We start from the raw sequence: 20,771 nt of genomic DNA, 5'->3' as shown, positions 1-20,771 counted from the left end.
AGGGAACCGGTGGGCCCATAGCCCATGTGAAGTTAGCGTGTCCCCCTCTTAAAATACCAATTATGAACAACATGTCTTCAATATGGTCATCCTGTTTTTGTGGGCCCATGCCAACTTTTTTTTTTTTTTTTTTAAGTAATTATCAAATGCTTTTGATTTTTGGACATAAATTCTATTTTACCTCTATTTCGAGTAGAAAATATATCGGATAATGGGTGACACAGGACGAAAACGTAAATAACAATATAAGGATTTTGATCGTAACACATGAACAAGTATTGCTCGAACGGATGTAAGACATACTGGGATCCACTAGAGAGCGGAAAAAACTGGAATATTATTAATCAAAAATGGCTATATGGCTTTCATTTACACGTATTTAAAGAGTCGAAGTGAAAGTCTAAATCGGTAGGCAAATTCAAATAGAACTAGGAACTTAGAAAAACGACCTAAGTACCCTTAAACTGATTCAAAATGGAAAAATGATAAAAATAGATCCCTAAACGATGGAATTTGACCTTGAAAGTTTGAAGATGTTGGCTGGAGTACTAAAATACGTTTTTGAATTGTACTCGCTCGCGTAAATGTGACAACCAAGCTGAAAGTGTTACGTGCGTTTCATAAACCCTTCTTTTTTCTTTTTTTTTTTTTTTCAATTGGTTTATATATTGCAATTTGTGATGAGCACGGAGTAAATTGGTCCGAGTTTTTTGGGAATTGGAACCAGATTTCATTAGAAATTTGAAAATGAAACGACTAGTTTTACTCGCAAAAATGGAATGAACTAGTTTGGCCCGTTTTGAATACTTTCAAATAAAAATATACCCCCAAATTACAAATATTTTAACGAGTTTTTTTATTTTAGTACAATTTATCACGAATAATTACTTTTTTTTTAAGGACTTGATTTATAATTAATTATGGAAAAAGTTCATTATTTGGTCCCTAGTCTTTGAAAAACATTGCAGATCTACCACAATCTTTAAAAATGGTACCAAACATCTCACAATCAAAGGAAAATTTTTCATAATACCTAACAACCATCCAACTACTACGTAATCACCCCAAAATGGAAACAATCGGAACCACCATTAGTGAAAATAAACAAATAAAATCTTTGCTCATTACCACCATTCTAGAAACAATCACATCCAAAGAAAATCAACGGCATATAGATTTAGTTTTGAATCTTCTTGAACAAAATTTTCTACAATTTCTTCTCTGATACTGTTCAAATAGAATCTCTCAATAAAACGAAGAATTAGTTTCTTGATCAATTTACTGATTAATTTATCAAGAACAGACAACATTTCGAAGCAAAACTTCATGACTTTAAGGGGAAAAAAACTATCTAGAAACTTTTGTTTTAAAGTTTGAATCAAAAGTCAAGATTAATGAATTTTTGGAATATTTCCTATCCCTATGTTTTTTTTGTTGCAAATGAAGGTTGAAAAGTTTTGGTGTGAGTAGAAATTGATTTGCAGCAACGATGGATTTGGGGAGGTCATTGATGGTGAATATGAAGTTCTTAAATCGGTATTTATGTTTTTAACTTATTTAAGTGATAGGTATTCGAATAATGTGGAATTTTCGTGTCATTTTGAAATATTGGGTGCACAAAGGCATCATTTTTGAAAGGTTAGGGAACAAATATGCAATTTTCCCATAATTATTAATGATGTTTGGTAGACCAAGAAAAAGTTGATGATGGTTGTAGGAAGTTGTCGACCAACAAATCATTCGGTGACTTTCTTGGGAAATACAACAAATTTCGGTGATTGTCTAATCATCATGATTTCATCATCTTATCCCATCGAATCACACTATCTTCTACTCTTTCAACGCCTACTTTTAGATAATCTTTTTTATTTTATTTTTTTGTCCCCACCATCAATGTCACACTGTCCAAAATTTTACCAATACCCTATAATAATGCATTGAAGGGTAAAAGATTTATTTAATCCATGTTTTAATGTATTTTCAATAAAATAATATTAAGCGTAAATGTAAAATTTTATTTCTTTTAACCATGCATTATCAAAAAAACTATTATTCTAAAATATATTTTTCTCTAAAAACTAATTTTAATGTTGCTCAACCAAGGGCTTAATGCCATGAAATATCCACAATAAAAGTAAATTGTCGGACAAAAATATAATTAAGGAGTCTGTATCGTTCGAATCTTTTATTTTTTAGTTTCCGTAATAGAATTATCATTTTTCTATCTTTTGTATATTTGAATATTATAATTTTGTCTATAAATATTAGGCAATTGAATTAAAATATATACAGTTCACAAAATATTTCATCTTCTAATTTTCAAGTTAATCATTTTCACATAAAACAGCATTTTTTATCCATGATTTCATCATAAAATCTTATTGGTTTTCGGATTGAAGTATTTTATTGAGTTGAATATTAATAATATTGCTCTTTGAATTGAATTTAGAACATTTTTTTACTGCGTAAAGGGCGGTCTATCTTGATGAGCTTTGTTACGGATTTAACTGGAATTAGATCCTAATGAGGTAAATTCCCTTTCTTTTCCTCACATATGCCTCCTCTACTTATGCCACTGGTGATGAACTAAACAATTGGGTCAAAGAATACAATTGCGTTATAAGGTCGAAGTTGAATAGATCGAGCAAGTTCGAATTGACATAGCAAAAAGTAAATGAAGCCTTTCCTTCTGAAAATACCATCTAAAAAATAGGTTTAGCATCTTTTGAGTTGAAAATGTCTTTAAAGAGCTGGGTGGAAAGTTTGGAACCCCATAGCAGGATGGAATCAATTTTGATCGATATCTTCATTCTTTTCTTATCACATTTCATTTAGTTTTAGAATCAAATAAACATTTTGTTCAACAAGAAACTATACGTCTTGTCATAAAATCAACGAGTTAAATTCAGGCATGACCATTTTGAGGACGAATCTTGTATGACAATCACTTAAATCTATAATAACTAGTAATCCATATAAAAAAAATGTTCGATGGTATGATCAACCAACGTACTAAGAAGTAAAACGTGATACATTCTTACGAACTAACCGTCTAATTGACTAATCGAAATGACAATTTTCAAGATTCCAGATTGCACTTATGTAAAACAAGTATCTTTGATAAAAAGTAGAATACTTTAACAACATATATTGCATTCTATCTTACTATTTGAAAAGGGTAAGAAACAAAAGGAACTTTTGTTAGAAAAATTCAACAAACTTTGGTGATAAGCAAGTAATCCTTGTTTAATTTAAAAAGCAAAAGTGCCAAATAGGGGACAGCAAAGGTCAAGTGTGAATACATTAACTAAAAAAGGACTATTTTATATAATTATTTTTTAAGGGTTCTTATTTCTTAATCACCCTTTAGAGACAGATTAGCACATTCGCTATCTGTGTATGCACACGTAAGTCTATAAGAAAATAAATAAATAAAGAATTTGAAGGATATGTGTTAAACGCTGGTTAAATTGTCGGCAAAATTTGGTGTTTCTAATGTTGTAGCTGTACCAATGAGTGCGTGCCACGTAATCTGGTCACATCATAATCCTACGTTATATAGTGCAAAAATGAATACTCTATTTCATTTATTTTTTGTATTACCTTTTCAAGGTTCAAGAATGTTTGTAAGAGTATATGTGACAAATCATGATGGATCGACAGAACGATCATATTTTTTAAATGAATACTATCGATGAAATCACTCCGTGTAATTAAAATTGATGCTCCATGTAGTTTGATCTAGCTATTGAAGCTCGATTATATAAGTTGAATACGACAAATTAGCACTGTCATGACACACAATAGTGGACATGGCTTCAGTCGATTGTCCTGGCCTTTTTATTTTTTTTATTACATTTTTTTGTTTTTATGCAGTTCAATTATTGAAGGATAATTGTGTTCTTCATAAGTTTATAATATTTCCTTCCTTTGTGCTGGTTTGAATTTAAAGTTTCTAAAATTATAATGTGATAGAAATGAGTATGAAAAAGTATAGAACTTGTGGGTACTACGAAATGTATATAATTAAAATTAAAGTTGACGTCAACCCGTAAATTATGTATGTGCTTATAAGGAAATTTAAACAAGCACTTTCATTATTTTGGTTCTTTATTTTATGAAAATTGAGGTTCTTTTCTAAACACTGTAAAAAATTTAGCATTATTAGTATCAAGTTTGGATTACCAAATTCTTAAACATCTGCAAAATCAATCATAGAATGTATACTATTGATGTTAGAAATTGTCAATTTAGTCAATCATAAAGAGAAATTGGACGAATAGTGATTTTTTGGAAATTATGTAATTAACAAAAAGGGGGAAAAAGTTGGTTTATGTATAAAATATTTTATTGTGTAGATATGTGGTTAAAAATAAATACGAGAAATAAAGAATTTTAATTTAAAGAGAGTCAAACAGCAGCTTAATTAACCCTTTTTTTTATAACTCGGGTGTTCGAATCTTGCCCGACTAATCCTGAGGAGTGGCGGCCTCCCCCCAATTTGTCACATGAGTAAATCTGGATGTAATCACAGCTTAGACACTTGGACAGGACATTCGGGATGTGATTTTCTTTCTTGTGAGACTCTTTTTATGATGTGCGGACAAAACCCCGAAGGGACAATAAAACGCATCATAACTCTACCTCCACAGGACATCTGCTTTATAATGTAGATGTTGCCTTCCAACTGTCATGGAGATTCGAACTTTCTATACTCCATAGAGAATCCTCATATTTTACCATTGCGCCAAAGCTTAATTAACCTTAAGTCTTATTTGGAGGGGTAGTGGATATCGTCATCTGCTTTTCTTATATATATTTGTATATCTACAAAATAAATGGTAATCCTTCGTACTCTAAATCATATATAGATTGACTCCAACTAATAGTGTGCAACAACCAAACCAAGCACTTCCCGTGACTTCCCGATTGTAAGTTAGCCCGATAACTAGCTAGTCGTACCTAGACGAAATGCTAGCTTTAATAATTACGTGAAAGAATACTTTATGATGGTGTTTTAGAACTACTTTTTAAAAAGCCTTTTTTTATTTACAATTTGGAAGTGAATGGCCAAGTTCTTAAAGAGACAAAGTCCATGAAAGATGAGGAGCGTCCATGTTTGATCCTTCATGAGCAAGACACTGCTAGTAGCCTTTAATGATTTGCTCTTGGAATGCATACGTAAGCCATGACATAATTATTATAATTCTCAATCGTGTAGACAACAATTTACAGTCACTATTTTGGGGGCACTTTCACCTGAATTAAGACATTTACATAACCCAAAAGGAATCTCTCCATTATAGTGCCAAAATAATCCAGTTACGTATATAAATTTTTCTCATATAAGAAGAAAAACAATGATTTTGACATACAATTTCATTTTCTTGGATAGGACATTTTTGAGTTTCTATATAGTTTTTGTTAATATCACGTAGACAGATAACTAAGCAAGATGTCATGAAAAGTCAGCACTCCACTTCACATCGTCTTTTACACATATTTCTTTCGAGATAATTGGACTATGCCTTTATGTACCTTGCTTATAATATTATTATACTTCGGGGTGATGCATCACCTCTTCGCTACAGTATATATCCAAGACTATATAGTTTTGTTACAAGTCTCGCCTCTACCAAGTTGTGCATATAGTACACTACACAATGATTGATGTGACAACTCTGAAAAGCAATGACACCCAGTCAAATTACAAATTTCAATCTATATTTGATGTACAGAAACCACATGCCTACAATGGTTGTGGAGCGCGAAGATATAGATTATCACGATTGTGAGTCCAGCCTAACGTATTTATCCGATTTTGATTTCTTGTTGAACTAGACAAAATAAGGTCTTTCTAAATGCCACATTCTCTCATTAGACGGATGACTCTTTTATTTTCTTTACAAATAAATTTAAAGGCTAATTTTCCATAAACACTTGTATTAGCCTAAAAATTGTAAATAATAATTATTTAAGATTTAAAAAATCCTCAAAATAACGTGCAACACACGTTGATTACAACTAATATAAAAAAGTTAAGTATTTCTGGTATTGTTATTCTAAACAGGCCTAGAAATTAACTCTAATTTCTGGAATTGTTATTCCAAACAGGCCTAGAAGTAAAAATTTCCGCCAAGGAAAAACAAGTTTTGGGTAAACGATGGGGTAATCGCTCAACCCAAATTCCCATTTGTTGAAATTAACTTGCTTAGGCCCTGTTTGATACTGATTTAAATCAGATTTTAATTTGTTCTGTACATATGGATTAATTGTTCTCTCATTAGACAGATGACTCGCTTATTTTCATTACAAAGAAATTTAAGGCTAATTTTCCATAAACACTTATTGTAAATAATATTTTTTCGATATTTAAGAAAATCTCAAAATAACTTGCAACACACGTTGACCACAACTATTATAAAAAATATAAAAGTATTTCTGGAATTATTAATCTAAACAGACCTAGAAGTAAACTTTATCTTCTGGAATTGTTGTTCCAAACAGGCCTGGAAGTAAAAATTTCCCTCAAGGAAAATCAAGTTTTTGGTAAACAATGGGGTAATCGCAAACCCAAATTCCCATTTGTTGAAATTAATTTGCTTAGACCCTCTTTGATACGGATTTAAATTAGATTTTAATTTAAATCGAAGTCAAAAAATCAATTTTAACCACATTTCATGAATCACACAACTTTGCAACCACACATTTCAAAAATTTCCATCAAAATCAACTAAAAATCTAATTTTAATCTCTACCAAACAGGAGCTTAGTCTTGTACGCTAGCGTCATCTTAATCAGATTTTAATTGGTTCAGTTTCTGGGCAGAAACTTTAGTGAACCCAGCCCAACCTAACTTGTTCGAAAATTGTGTTTCAACCCTAAGCCCCTAACGCAAACCCAATTGAGAAGAGAACCACGAATCTGCAGGCTGGGTCACATGTCCTCATTGAAGTCTTCACTGCTATAGTCGATTTATAAGTTCTACTTGGAATCGATTATACAAGAGAGCTGACTCCCATTCAACATTTTCCAAGTTTTCGGCATTCTTGTACAATGGTCGAGTTAGAGAAACCTCACCCAACCCCAGTAATAAACAAAAAGCTGAATTGATTTACTTCATGGAGGGGCAAGAATGTGGAGGATTCAGGAATTCATCTGAGCAAGGGCGAACAAGCGGCTGACGAATATATGGGGGGAAAAATTCGATGGAGCCAGCACGGGTGACCACCATGGCTCGCCAGGTGCTGGCTCCACCTAGATAATCTCAAGATTATCTCCACTTGATCAGTTAATAAAATAAACTTGAACTGGGTAGAAAAGCCAAAAAAATAAAAAATAAATGTAGCAGTAACCCTAATGCTTCATGAATTAACACAATTAACGGCATATTTTCTTGCATGAATACAAGGATTATGCCACTTTGCCTGAGAGAATTGACAGGTGGTGACAAATGAAGTGGTAGCAGAAGATGATTGGATTGGCTGGAAAAACTAACTATATTTAAAATAGTTCAATGATAGAATAACACGTGATATTACATCAACTTTTCTATCAAATTTTTGCTGACAATGTAGCATGATTGTAAATATATATGAAAAATCGAGACAAATTTTGAAAATCTATAAGTGCTAGAAATCCCCTATAATGGACAACAAAAAATCGAGAACCCCATAAACCTAACTGCCAGATGTCAACACATTGCCATACAATCTCAATCACTATAAAAACAAGGAAAATCCACACAAAAATCATCATTTCTGAAATGGGTTGCAGTTACAATCTAATATGTGGCATTTTACTTCACCATTTTGCCATTTCTTTACTGTTTCTCTTAATTTCAAGCTCATCCCACCTCAGTCCAGAAGGTAAATTGGTTGCAATTGAATTTCTAGAATACACATACTCAAAATAAGATCATGTTTCAAAATAGGAAAATGCCAAACTAAGCATAAGTTTCCTTTCTTATGCACATTGCAGGTAGAATTTTAGTACAACGGGCCGATATTCACCAGGTATATATTCATATGTTTTGTACGAGTATGACCAACTCATCTAAAAAAAAATTAAAATTATTGGAATCCTCCACAAATGGGGTCCATTTTTTCTTTATCATGTCTTCATCTGCATTATTTAGTGCATTAGCTGTGTTTCTCTTGAGTTTCATGGCTTACAATTTGAATCATTCGAATTTAAAAATCTTGAAATTTTTTCTCATTGTTTAGACAGCGACTGAGGATGAGAAGGCAACTTTTAGGGCACAAATCGGCTTGAAGGTGCCGGAATGTGAAAGGAGGTGCACTTCTTGTGCACATTGTGAGGCCATTCAGGTGCCCACAAACTCCCAAATAAAGAACTCCACCACAACCTCAGGAATTGTCTATAACAGAGGTGATGACAATTCCAACAACAAGCCCTTGAGCTGGAAATGCAAATGTGGAAACCTAATTTTCAACCCATAAATCATTTTTCATAATCCGTAAGTCCTTACCTAAGACCATGTATGGGGACTGATGCCTTCCTTGTATCAGAACTTCCGAAAATGAAGAAGGTTCATGACTGGACAATTCAAGAAGACTGTATTGTAACTTTTGCCTTTGGCTCTTATAGTCTCTAGTTTTTGCTCCATAGATGTGATTACTTTCTATTAGTGGACACCTTCCAATCTTCCCACAATTCATGCAAATTTTCAAATTTTTATATAAATTTTTATGATTATATGTTTTAGTTCGTTACTGATGTTTTTGCAATAAATTGTGTATTTATCCTAAATTCCTAATCCTAGAGTTCTCACCTTCTGTGATCTTATTGCCTGCTATATATATATAATAAATGCAAGTCTGTCAACTAAGCAATAGGGAAGTGAAACATTAGGTTAAAACTGTAAAAAGTGACAAAGATTTGTGACCATTTTCGAGCATGGCTTCCTGATTTTATAGAAGGGACCGTTAGGTCTTTCCCAGAGATACTGTGCTTTCTGAAACACTGCCTTTATGAACACGCAAAATGAATTCTTCTTAGGCAGGACAGGAATCGAGTCAGGCATGCAGCTCAAAATCTTTTTCCGGGTTCTTGATTTCTTGCCTATCAAGTAACCTGAATTTCTAGATTTGAGAAATTGCCTAATCTGAATACTAGTTGTGTATGATTTGCTTACTAAAGCAATTTGTCACGGTCTGACAAACTGGGTTTTAGAGTAGAAAATAGTGTGTCACCAGGAGAAGTATTTTCATGTAGCAAAACTTATAGGTGGATAAAATGGATTCTGAGGTGCATTAGCTATAATGAGAAGATTTTGGGTCTCAGCTAGTCATTTTTCATGACCTCCCTAGCTTAGACAACCCGCGTTGTCGTAGCTGAACCAAACAAATGCTAGATGGTCCCAAGCATAGACTAAGGGGGTGTATTCAATTAAGGCTTTTAAAGACTTTGAGAGATTTAAAAAGTTTCGGTGTATTCAATTGAGACTTTTAAAAACTCTCTAAAAGTCTGGGTGTATTCAATAGAGACTTTTAAAAAGTCTCTATAAGTTACGGGGTATTCAATTGAAACTTTTTAGGAGTCTCTACAAGTTTCGGGGTATTCAATTAAGAAAGACTTTCGGAGAATTTATAATTTATTAGACTTTGGGAAACTTTCAGGTAGAAAATATGAATAGAATTCTCAAAGGGAAATCTCTCATCCATCGAGAGATTTCTCAATTGAAGCCGGCTCTTCTATTTCCTTCTAGGGTTCTCCTCCATCTCCTTCAATCGGTAATAATTGAACTATTTTCCTGTAGTCTCTGGAAAGAGGTACTCTTGAAAACTCGTAATGTTAATGGGATTTGGTAACAAACGATTCTCAATCAGTTTGGTTGATTTTGTATTTTGCCTGTGCAAAAGAGATCCATAACGTGTTCTAGCCGGAATTTCAGCTTTCAAAGTAAGGTCAGAGCCTGCAAATTCCTGTTTTTGCACTTTGGGTAATATTTTATTATTACCTTTGGTTTTAATTTGCCTGCATCCACGTGAGCTGTTCGGCCAGTTTAATCAGAACTTGGTCGGTTTTGCTCAAATGAAAGGGGCACTTTCAAGGGTGGTTGTTTTTGGCAAGCAACTTGTTTAATGCTGTGAGTTCGGGATTTAGTGAGTGGAACCTGAATCTTAGTGGGATGAATTTGAATTCTAATGTTGATGGTACGAAACGTTTCAGTGATCAGAAGCATGAAAATGGAAACTCCATTTTACATTATATATGTTTAATATTTTCTTTTAAAAAAAATAAAAAATGTTCAAAAGTTTTTAAAAGTATCTAGTAAAAGTCTCCACAAATCCAGGGAAAACTTTTACTAATTCCTACCAAATCCATGAAAATCACTTAAAATTTCACAAAGTCCATAAAAGTCGCCCACTTTAAAAAGTCTCCAAAAGTATTTGAAAGTCCCAATTGAATACACCCCCCTAAGACGACCCTGCTCATTTTACCACTATGGTCAAGCTCAACATTGTCAAGTTATAGGACATGGTTAGCATTCTACGTTCGGGATGATTACTACAACCATGCATGTATGCTCATTCCCTGTTTCATATCTATAAGGGGTAATGTCCAAAGTCTGCCTCTAGAACTCAAACCTTATATATGTTAATAATAATAAGCTGATCAACCACTAACTAACAAATAGTCAACAAAAGCATGATTTTCTTGAAGTAACTTTTATGTGCTCATATTCTGTATAGTTACTTTCAATATAAATCAACCTTTTCTTAATATGCAAGATTAGGCTAGGGTTATACTGAGGTTTAATTAACAATCCCTTTCCTTTTTTCTCCCCTCATCTTATAAATTTGATCATTTTTCAATAAACACCCTACACTTCTAACGCTGTTTTGAATTTTATTGAAATTTAGAATGAAATCTAAGAAATAATTTTAAAACTATTCGATTTGTAATGAAGCTTCAAAAATCATCTAAATCTTCATCCTTCCAAAACTTATTATCATGTAAATAAAAAAAACTAGACCATTAATACAAGCATAATATCTCTAGCTTTCAAGTCTTGAATGAAGAAACAAGCAAGTTCAGTATCTTAAGGGCATGCTCGGTACTGTAGCTGGAACAACACAATAAGAATATCTCACTTGATTTTCTTCTTTAGCCTGTCTGGTTCTATCCGTTTCAAAATCCCATATATGCCGCCGGGTAGTTCAAAATTGTCTATTCCTAAAGTATAAAGAATAGGTATAACATGGGTCATTTTTAGGCATATTGAAAGGTGACATGATCCAAGGACAGATATGTATGAATATATATAGAAAAAGATATGGCCATTTTCAAAGAGAGTAGAAAACATATAACTAGACCAGTCCATTTGGTCTAGGCTCAAGAACATTCCAGAAAGATACTATTTTTTTCTTATTTTTCTCCCCTCCAAACTGAAATAATGTTATTTATATTTCAGTGTCCAAGTTTTAATCTCATTAAGAAGGGCATATTTGGATACCGAAAAATCTTAAAAAAAGTTATTTTATCACTATTGAACTAAGAAAGAACGTTTTATTTCAAAGTAAAGATGTCTATTTATGGCTATTAGCTTAAGACTTTAACTTCTTTCATTACTTTATTAAATTATTACCACACGTGATTGCATAATCATCTCTTACAAGTCTCATCCAAAAATATTAATTGCTGTAATCAACACTATATCAGCATTGAGATTTCCCTATCCATCTCATCCAGTAACCAAAAAAATGCACTTATAAATTCAAGTTCAGCAGAGCCCAGAGACTAGTAATTCTTAATGTTCTAGCCGGGGAAAAACAGATCATAATGCAAACTAAAGCACAAGATTGTGTATAAATCACTATTAGGACATTTTCTCTGATGATATTTCAAGACGATAAGATGATAATGTGTAATATAACTACTATGACCATAGATAAAATATGAATAAGAAGTATTTCATGTTGTTGCAGCACATAAGCACACAACCTTGTGTAAATCACAGTCTAATGGTTTTTCCTTTTTATTTTCCAGTAATATTGTTTCATAGAAGGAAAGCCAAGATGCAAATAACGATGTTTCTTTTACCTATACTCCTCATTAGTCTGCTTCTAGAAATTTTCAACATTCATCACTTGCAAAAGAAATTAAATTAAATTGCAATATTAACATAAATGTTAGCCTACAACAAGGTTTGGGGATACGTGAAAAGTAGCACAAAAGCAAGTACATATTCCAGATACTACACAGAAACCAAAGACGTGCTTATAGAGTTATTGTGATAAAATTTACTTTTGGAGCATTCAATATATTAATTCTTACCATCTTGGCAATAGCAGAGAAGAACTCGACAAAAATAATTGAGCTCGGTAAATTTCTCACAGAAACAGTTAACAGAAACAGTTAAGAATTCCTATCAACCTTTAATCGCAATGCACAAAAACTGGCTTCCATTGCCCACAAAAAGGCACTATAAAATGTAGGCAAGAATATTCATCTCATTCTAATCACTGGAAAGAACTTCTTTTGAATATCTTTTGATTGATACCTAAATTAGTTTGTGAGCTTGTAGGTTCAATAATAACAGGTCCTCAAAGTGATTTCACTTTAATTTTTCAACGAAGTGATGGAAACCTTCCACACATTACCAAATTGCTTAAATTATAATCAAATTCATATGTTCCTCATGGGATTGAGGAACTACTAATTTCAGACTATATTAGGGAGGTGGTGTTATGTTCCACAGAATGCAGTGACAATCATACATTATTGAGCATTATAAGTCTGTCATGACATAGTTGACCATCCAATACCACAAACAATCAATCAGCCTTTCACTCAAAGAAAATAAAAAATAAAAAAATGAACGGAGACAAAATCATACTACAATATCATTCCACTATCATAAAGATAAATATTCCAAGTTTATTGCAAGAGACTGTATATATGGTACATTATTGGAATGTAATGAACATCAAAAGCATCCATCTACTCGACGAAACTTAACCATAGTGCAACTACATGTCAAACAAAAGAAAGTACAGAGTAGTCTCGAATAAAACCTGGATAGCGTCCTGCAAAAACTCCATATGCAAAATAAGCACCTCCGAACTCAATGCGCTTATCTCAATTTTCCGTCAAGCACAAATCCACTCATCCCAAACAAGTCAGTGCTGACTCCATTGGATACTTTTAATATCAATTCCTTCCTTCACCATCTCATAAAGCGGGCTCATTTCCCTTAACTTTTCAACCTGCTTAACAGTCAATTCCACTGCTCGATCAATCTCCTCCTCGGTGGTGAACCTCCCTATTCCATACCTAATCGAGGTATGTGCCATGTCCTCCTCCACTCCCAAAGCCCTCAACACATATGATGGCTCCAAACTCGCACTCGTGCATGCACTCCCGCTCGACACTGCCACCTCCTTCAACCCCATCAACAAGCTCTCACCTTCAACATACGCAAACGACAAGTTCAGATTCCCTGAATACCTCCTCTCTGTGCTTCCATTCACTACTACCCCATCAATTTTCTCCCTAATCCCGTTAAACAACCGCTCCTGTAAAGCCTTAATTCTCTTATCATCATACTCCATCTCCTTCATCGCCAGCTCACATGCCGCCCCAAATCCAACAGCCAAAGGCGTAGGAACTGTCCCACTCCTTATTCCCCTCTCTTGTCCACCCCCATTCATTTGGGGCTCCACCCGAATCCTCGGCCTCCGTCTCATGTACAACGCTCCAATTCCCTTTGGCCCATAAATTTTATGCCCACTCAACGACATCAAGCTTATATTCATTTTATCCACATCAACTGGAATCTTCCCCAGAGCCTGAGCAGCATCAGTATGCAAAGGAACATTAAACTCTTTACAGATTTTCCCAATTTCCTCCATCTGCTGAATCACACCAATCTCATTATTCACCATCATTACCGAAATCAAACCCGTATCAGGCCGGATAGACTCCCTCAGGTTTTCCAAGTCTATAAGCCCGTCAGCCTTAACCGGCAGATAAGTCACATCAAACCCCTCCTGCTGCAAATGCCGGCAGGAATCCAATACGCACTTATGCTCAGTCTGGGTAGTTATAACATGGCGCTTTTTATCTTTATAAAAATGCATAACGCCCTTAATCGAGATATTATTCGACTCAGTAGCGCCAGAGGTGAATATAATTTCCTTCGGGGAGGCGTTAATGAGGGCCGCGATTTGAGCCCGGCCCGCTTCCACGGCATTCTCGGATTCCCACCCATAGAGGTGGGTCCGCGAATGGGGATTTCCATATCGTGAGACGTAATAAGGAAGCATAGCGTCAAGAACCCTAGGGTCCACCGGAGAAGTGGCCTGCATGTCGAGATATAGTGGTCGACCGGAGATTTTGACGCCCTTCATTGTTAATCCATTTGCGTCCTCTTCGACGGGCTCGATTGCAGCAGCAGCGGTAGAGAGAGGGTGACGGTGGAGGAGGGTAGTGGCAGCAGCGGAGGCTGATGTGGGTTTGGGAAAAGAGCGGCGAAGAGTGGTGGCTAGAAGCTTCGAAGCCATGGTGGCGGTGGTGAGGTTTTCTCGATTAGGTTAACTTGCGTTTGGATTATGTTCTGCAGCAATGAGTTGTACGTTCACAGCTTGTAGTTTGTACCATTGGACTATAATTTGAGGATTGCACTTGTGGTCAATAAACCACCTTTATAGCAAGTATACAGATTTAAAAATGAAGTGACCGTCATTGTCCCTAATTGTTAATCATTATTTCAAAATTATTTAATTTTTATACTATTTTCCATCGTGTATCTACTTAATAAAATATTTTACACATAAATTTAAAAAAAATTACTTTTAATCACATATTTTCAAAATAATGATCATCAAAACGAGGGCATTATTAATTAGGAAAAATTGCATCTAGGACTCTAAAATTCCAAAAGTGAAATTGAGTCCCCCAAACTTTTCATTTTTTGCAACATCCCTAAACCTTCATGTAATTAAGTGGCAAAAAGACCCTTTGAAGTTTGAACATATTCGACCCAAAAATCTATTTATCTTCTGAGTGTGAATGGAAATGGCTATTTCTGAAAAGGGCAAAATGGACATTCTAAATCTTCACACTTAAAAGAAATTAAAAATAATAATAATAAAAATAAATTTATTATTCATCAATGGATTAATGTAGTACTAAGAGTAAATAGAAGGGGAGATATAAAGATATCGTTCCACTATTAAAAAAAAATTCCAAGTTTTTCTTTTCTTATTCCCCATTTATTCCTTTGGATAGGATTCGTTTTGATCCAACAAACGAATAAATAAAAGGGAATTGGCAATTATTCTCAGCCAGAGAAAATATGGGTTTTCTTTTTCCATTTTTACTATAAAGATTTTTAAAAAATATAATACCGAATATTCATCAAGATATTTTCTTTTTCTTCCTTTATTTATTCTCACCATCTGAAAATTCTTATCCGTTTATGCTTTGTCGACTTCTACAATACACAACAAATATTCGTCTGCTTCAGTTTCACCCTTTTCATAAAGAACCATCCATAATCTATTAAAAAACAAAAATTACGATTTTTTTTAAATAGCTTATATCTTGAATTAGAAACAATGAATCGAGCCAAGATGAAGGTTATTAAGGCTTTTGTTCAACTCAAAGAATGGTAACACGTGCCTCGGGGACACTAAATGCAACATATTAAGTGACAAAATTTCATAATGGTGATATCGTGTCAATATATACCAATAAAAATGTATAGAACTATACAAGATGCCATTGAATTATATATACTGAGTTTGATCTCCTACTCGCAATGGATAAAAATTATAATGCTTATTGTGAGTATGCCAACATATGATGTTGCCACATTATGCTCTCAATGTTGATGTGACAATACCACATGTTACCACGCTCACAGCGAACATCATTACTCCTGCTTACTCTAGGCAGAAGATTAGATATGTTGTATATGCATGTGCTTGTTCATGAACATACCAAGCCAAACACCGCGTTATTTCATGAATTCTAATATTAGTTTTGAATAAGGTATGTTAATCAACTAGTCGAACGGTTACACGAGTATGCTCTGCTATTGCTTCTTCTAATGATTCTTATTATCAGAAATTGTGCTACAGATTAAGATGATCCACTAGAAGGAATTGTCTAAGAGTCAGACCCTGTTTTGATGCATCTAGAACCCGAATAACACGAGCTTTATGATAGACAGTTGCTTCTTCATATGCTAACCAACTCTAAAAGTACACAACAAAGTTCACAGATAGAAGCTCAAGCTTGAGCTTTCAACCTGTATATAACACTATCTTGTGCACAAGCACTTTAGGTTGTTCCTTTCGAGGCATGACTGTGAATCTTTATACCTGCAGTCCACAAATCACACCTCGTAATTTTTGTACCAGCAACTTAATTGTATTGCCATGTTCTGGTATAGTTTTCAGAAATTAATATTTACTCTACTAATTCTAACAGCTGCAAGAAAGTGTACAGAAGTGTTAATATTCCTCACTATTGCTTTTAGAATATGTCATGTTTCTAACTTGGAGTTGATATTATTATTTTTTTTATTTTATTTTTTTATTTTATGACCGTGGGCGTCCAGACCAACTTACACGCACTTCGACTAATCCCTCGAGGCCTTGAAGTTTACATCCAGATACTCAACTCAGCGGACATAATGAGACTCGAACTGGTGATCATTGGGAAGCAAACCCAAGAACTGACCATCAAGCTACCCTTCAAGGTTAACTTGGAGTTGATATTTAAGGTGGTGAAACTTTGGTGCTTTACATTTGTAATCATGCTTGCATTACATTTCGACATGAAGCCATCTACTTTTTTTTCTTTCATTTTCCTTTTATTTATATTGGAAGAATTATGCATATTATGCTTACTGAATCGGTGTTTGGATATAAGTCTTCTCCAGTCGATCAATGTCTTAAACCTCTTCTTAATCAAATTATGAACCCCACAAAGAATTTTTTGAAGTTTTACTATGAGTATTTAGGTAAACATTTCATGTTTATCATGTACAAGTTCATTACACAAGTATTCAGGTAGCCGTAGCAGGAAAATCATATATGTTCTATATTCTTTTAGATAAATTACCAGATGTCAACGATTCCAAATCCCTATTGTACGGCATTTTTTCGTATCTGATCCTTTAATAGCTTCTGTTTCGCCCAAGGCTACTAACATAATCAATAAAGAAAAAAAGAGTTCATAATAATACAACAGATGTGCATAATGGAATTATTTCCGTAGAATAGGACAAAACAATGCTAGTTGCACAAGTAGAATTGCATGAAAAATAATATTTCTTCAACCCGATTTTTCACATTATCTGAGAGCTATAGAAGACTCTTGTTCATCGGTAAACTAACTGGTGAGGTTATATCTCCAAAAGGAGAAGATAATCAAATAAATAAATTTCAGCAATTTCACATAATACTAGCATATTATCAGCTTTGACTATAAGATCAAGAAATATTCTTCAACTTTCTTCACTTACATCAAAAGCAGCGCTTAGAAATCAAAATCTTTGCAGGGTCAGCCATAATCTAGAAGTGATGAAACCTGTGCAAGCAAGCATATCCATCAACTATAATTAAAAAATGTAAATCTAAGTTATAATAAGCAAATTAAGGTCAAATATATATTCAATATTGAGACAATTTCCATTTCCATCTGAAGGTGCATGAAAGGATTTTCAAGCTTGAAAACAGATGCTAGCCTCTATAGAGAATATATTTTCTTTACTACACAAGTTTATTACTCCTTAGCAATTAGTTTTACAGTGGAAACTCTCCTCTATTTCGCATCTTCCGACTGCTTATTTGGCAACTGGCACTCTGCAACTGTTGCATTGTGAATCCTCAGTGTTCTTCAGCAACTTAAATAACTGTAGCGTAAATGATACAATTTCTTCTCCATAAGTAATCAAGGAACAGAATGAAGGAGCCAGCAGCATCTTTCCATTGCTCGAAGCAAGAAATTACCAACCAAAGGAAAGGCTTTCATCTCAATTAGAGAAAAGGGGTCTTGTCACATACAGAACAAGTCTTGGCTCATAATAAACTGTCAATACTACCGATAAGGGAAGCTATATCTTCTTCTTCATAATTCTTAAGGTATTCGACTATATTTTGAACATAAGGATCTTTCAACCATCAGGTTAGCAAGCTTTGAAGCCTCCACCAAATGGCCTTTTTCACAAAGTCCAGCTAATGTGATCGACTAAATATCAGAATCGATGGCAGTAAAATGTACAGACTTTTCAAGTGAATCAAACAAACCAAATCCATCTAGCACCTGCCCCTCAAAGACTATAGCTTTTATGATAGTACTTGAAACCAAATCATTAGGCTTCATCCCACTAGCTATCATCATCTTAATAATCTTTTATGCCTCTTTTATTTTGCCAATTCGACACAGTAACACAACAAGCAAACCATAGAACTTACCATGCTGTTCACTACCTCTACTAACTCTATCAATGACCTTATGAACCTCCTCCACACACCCCTCTTTGCATAGGCCATCAATCAAAGCCATAATTGTCACCCTATTAGGTTGACGGCCTGAATCTTCCATTCGATCCAAGACCCCTGATGCCTGCATCACTCTCTCTTTCTCAACAAAACCCTTTATCACTGCCGAATAAGTTACAACATTTGGCTTACATTCCTCATCTTTTTTTTTTTTTTTTTTTTTTTTTTTTTTTTTTTTTTTAAGTTCAGCGTCTCTTTGACGCCCTTTCTTTCCCCCAATTTAATTTTTGTAATAGTAAAAGCTTTAATGGCCAACAAAAAGAGCAACTGACTTACCTAACACAAATTTGAAAAATCCACCCATTTACCACTAAGTACCGTGTTTGCCCTCAATATGTCATGAAATTTACTTATTTCCCCTTCAACCTTTCTCTCCAATTTCGATTGGTAACCAAGCATTTATCTAAGGGCAAAATTGGAAAGATACATACCATAAAACTAATAAGCAACTCTTTCTTGTCGACATGATTACATCATGCTGCAAATGTGGGCCCATTACACTGTTGTAAAAAATAAATTTTTTAGAATAAAGGGTATCAAATAGACGCTAAATAAAGTCCTTTCATAAGGCATAAATGAAGTCTAGTTGGAAAAATTCACATCATTTGTGCATCATATATCCCTTTTTTTTTTTTTTTTTTTTTTTTTTTTTTTTTTTTCCATCTTCTCTAGAAACTCCAATGCCTTCTCCAAAATCCCAAGCTCACAAACCCCGTCAAGAAGTGTCGAATAAACAACTGCATTTGGCACGCACCGATGCCCTTTCATAGACTTAATCAATTGGCATGCATCTTCCGACCTTCCTACATCACAAAACCACTTAATCAACGAAACATAAGTGATCATATCTGGATAAAGAACAATCAAGCCCATCTCTTTCATCAACCCCATTGCTTCATCTAATTTACCCTTCTCCACTACCAAGCTAATTACCACATTGTAAGCCAACGTGTCGGGCCTACAATTAAATTCCTTCATTTTCCTCAACACCACAAGCCCAATTTCTCATCTTTAGCTTCCCTACACAAAATCAGAACAACCTCGAACATCTTGACACTAACAGCACTATTTTCAGCCAGAGTAATTTATAACATCGACAACAATGCTTAGGTTTTTCTCAAGTCCGAGTAATTTACATGCTTTGCTATACATGTATGAGCTATGCCTACAAGTAGGATAAAGGCCAGACCAAATGAAAAATCAGAGACCCAATTGGGGTTCATGAACAACGCACCTTGTTAACACTTCACTGATGCATGAAGCATCCAGCTTAGCTTTCACAGATTCGAGAACCCTTTCTATGTTGGACGTATTTTCCAGCAATTTGGCCAAGAAATTTTCGGGTGACGGTGAAGATGTGGTGAAAAAATCGAGTTTTATGAACGAAAAATCGAGGGGTTTGCGTGGGATTGGTGAGAAAAGGTAACGAGATGAGGAGGACAGGAATGGCATTGATTTTATTACATGCTGTCAGCAAAAAAAAAGAGTAAAGCTTTATGGGTTGAACAGTGCTCTTCGAGGGAATCGATTGTCGCGTCGTCGGCAGCGGTGGAGAAAGGGTGGAGGCGGCGGGCTGTGGCTAGGAGCATGGTGGGCGTAGTGGCAGTGGAGGATCTATACTCTAAGTCCATAATCTTCCTTTCAAACAATTATAGCTTTGTCCCCTGTCTATCAATATAGTAGCAAATTGATCCCAACTGTTCATGAAGCTGCATCCCAATTCACCTAAATTCATACACATCAACATCGCTCTCTCGAAGAGGTTGGCTACCTATCTTATATCTTCCCATTTATTAATAGATAGGAAGAAAGTGTCTGTACCTATACCTTTAACTCGAGTAATCGTTGCTTGAAGTGTTTCAAAATTCATTTGCCAAGACTTTTATATTCATTTCGATTTATTGTAAAAGAATTTTCTGGTAAAATTAACTTAATTAATTTTTTAAAACCAATATTTAAAAAATATTCATTTCAAAAGAGATTTTAGAGAAAATCATATTGATTCATCCCTTCTTAAAGTTCTAGAAGGGTGAATTATTGTTTTTAAATTTAATTAAAATAAGAATGTAATAGAAATTTCATATTTAAGAGTACTTAACATGTTTACGACACGACCTTTTTCTTTCTGACAGTGACGTGCCAAAATAAAATTCCAAAGTCTCCACGAAACGGCGAGAAAAAAAAAAGAAAAAAAAAATGGAAGACAAGGTTTTGCCACACTGTGAGAAG

At 34.3% G+C, this 20,771-nt stretch overlaps 2 protein-coding genes and 1 long non-coding RNA gene across 3 annotated transcripts; 1 reads left to right on the top strand and 2 right to left on the bottom strand.

The window, feature by feature from the left end:
• The first annotated feature begins 7,765 nt into the window (after nucleotides 1-7,765).
• Nucleotides 7,766-8,462, top strand: LOC111365725 (EPIDERMAL PATTERNING FACTOR-like protein 2). The gene is made up of 3 exons (XM_022986263.1): nucleotides 7,766-7,868; nucleotides 7,981-8,015; nucleotides 8,226-8,462. Exons 1-3 carry the CDS (start codon nucleotides 7,766-7,768, stop codon nucleotides 8,460-8,462), a joined length of 375 nt encoding a protein of 124 aa, XP_022842031.1.
• Nucleotides 8,463-12,850: 4,388 nt separating this feature from the next.
• On the bottom strand, nucleotides 12,851-14,651 carry LOC111365437 (cysteine desulfurase, mitochondrial). The gene has a single exon (XM_022985978.1). The coding sequence runs from the start codon at nucleotides 14,529-14,531 to the stop codon at nucleotides 13,149-13,151; it is 1,383 nt and encodes a 460-aa protein (XP_022841746.1). The 5' UTR covers nucleotides 14,532-14,651; the 3' UTR covers nucleotides 12,851-13,148.
• Nucleotides 14,652-15,219: 568 nt separating this feature from the next.
• Nucleotides 15,220-20,325, bottom strand: LOC111365435. Its single transcript, XR_002697436.1, has 3 exons — nucleotides 19,777-20,325; nucleotides 17,504-17,568; nucleotides 15,220-16,355 (listed from the first exon to the last, which is right to left on the bottom strand). It is a non-coding gene; the product is annotated as an uncharacterized LOC111365435 (long non-coding RNA).
• Between the last annotated feature and the right edge of the window lie 446 nt (nucleotides 20,326-20,771).

The sequence above is a fragment of the Olea europaea genome, chromosome 17, assembly GCF_002742605.1.
Source record: "Olea europaea var. sylvestris chromosome 17, O_europaea_v1, whole genome shotgun sequence".
Lineage (NCBI taxonomy): Eukaryota > Viridiplantae > Streptophyta > Magnoliopsida > Lamiales > Oleaceae > Olea > Olea europaea.
The sequence above is the reverse complement of the archived record's forward strand: the minus strand, read 5'-3'. Positions and strand labels throughout refer to the sequence as shown.

Bases quoted from the DNA above. Each gene is read 5' to 3' on its own strand.
- LOC111365725 (XM_022986263.1), top strand. From the start codon at position 7,766: ATGGGTTGCAGTTACAATCTAATATGTGGCATTTTACTTCACCATTTT. The intron at 7,869-7,980 runs GTAAATTGGTTG...TGCACATTGCAG, and splicing joins ATCCCACCTCAGTCCAGAAG to GTAGAATTTTAGTACAACGG. The intron at 8,016-8,225 runs GTATATATTCAT...CTCATTGTTTAG, and splicing joins AACGGGCCGATATTCACCAG to ACAGCGACTGAGGATGAGAA.
- LOC111365437 (XM_022985978.1), bottom strand. From the start codon at position 14,531: ATGGCTTCGAAGCTTCTAGCCACCACTCTTCGCCGCTCTTTTCCCAAA.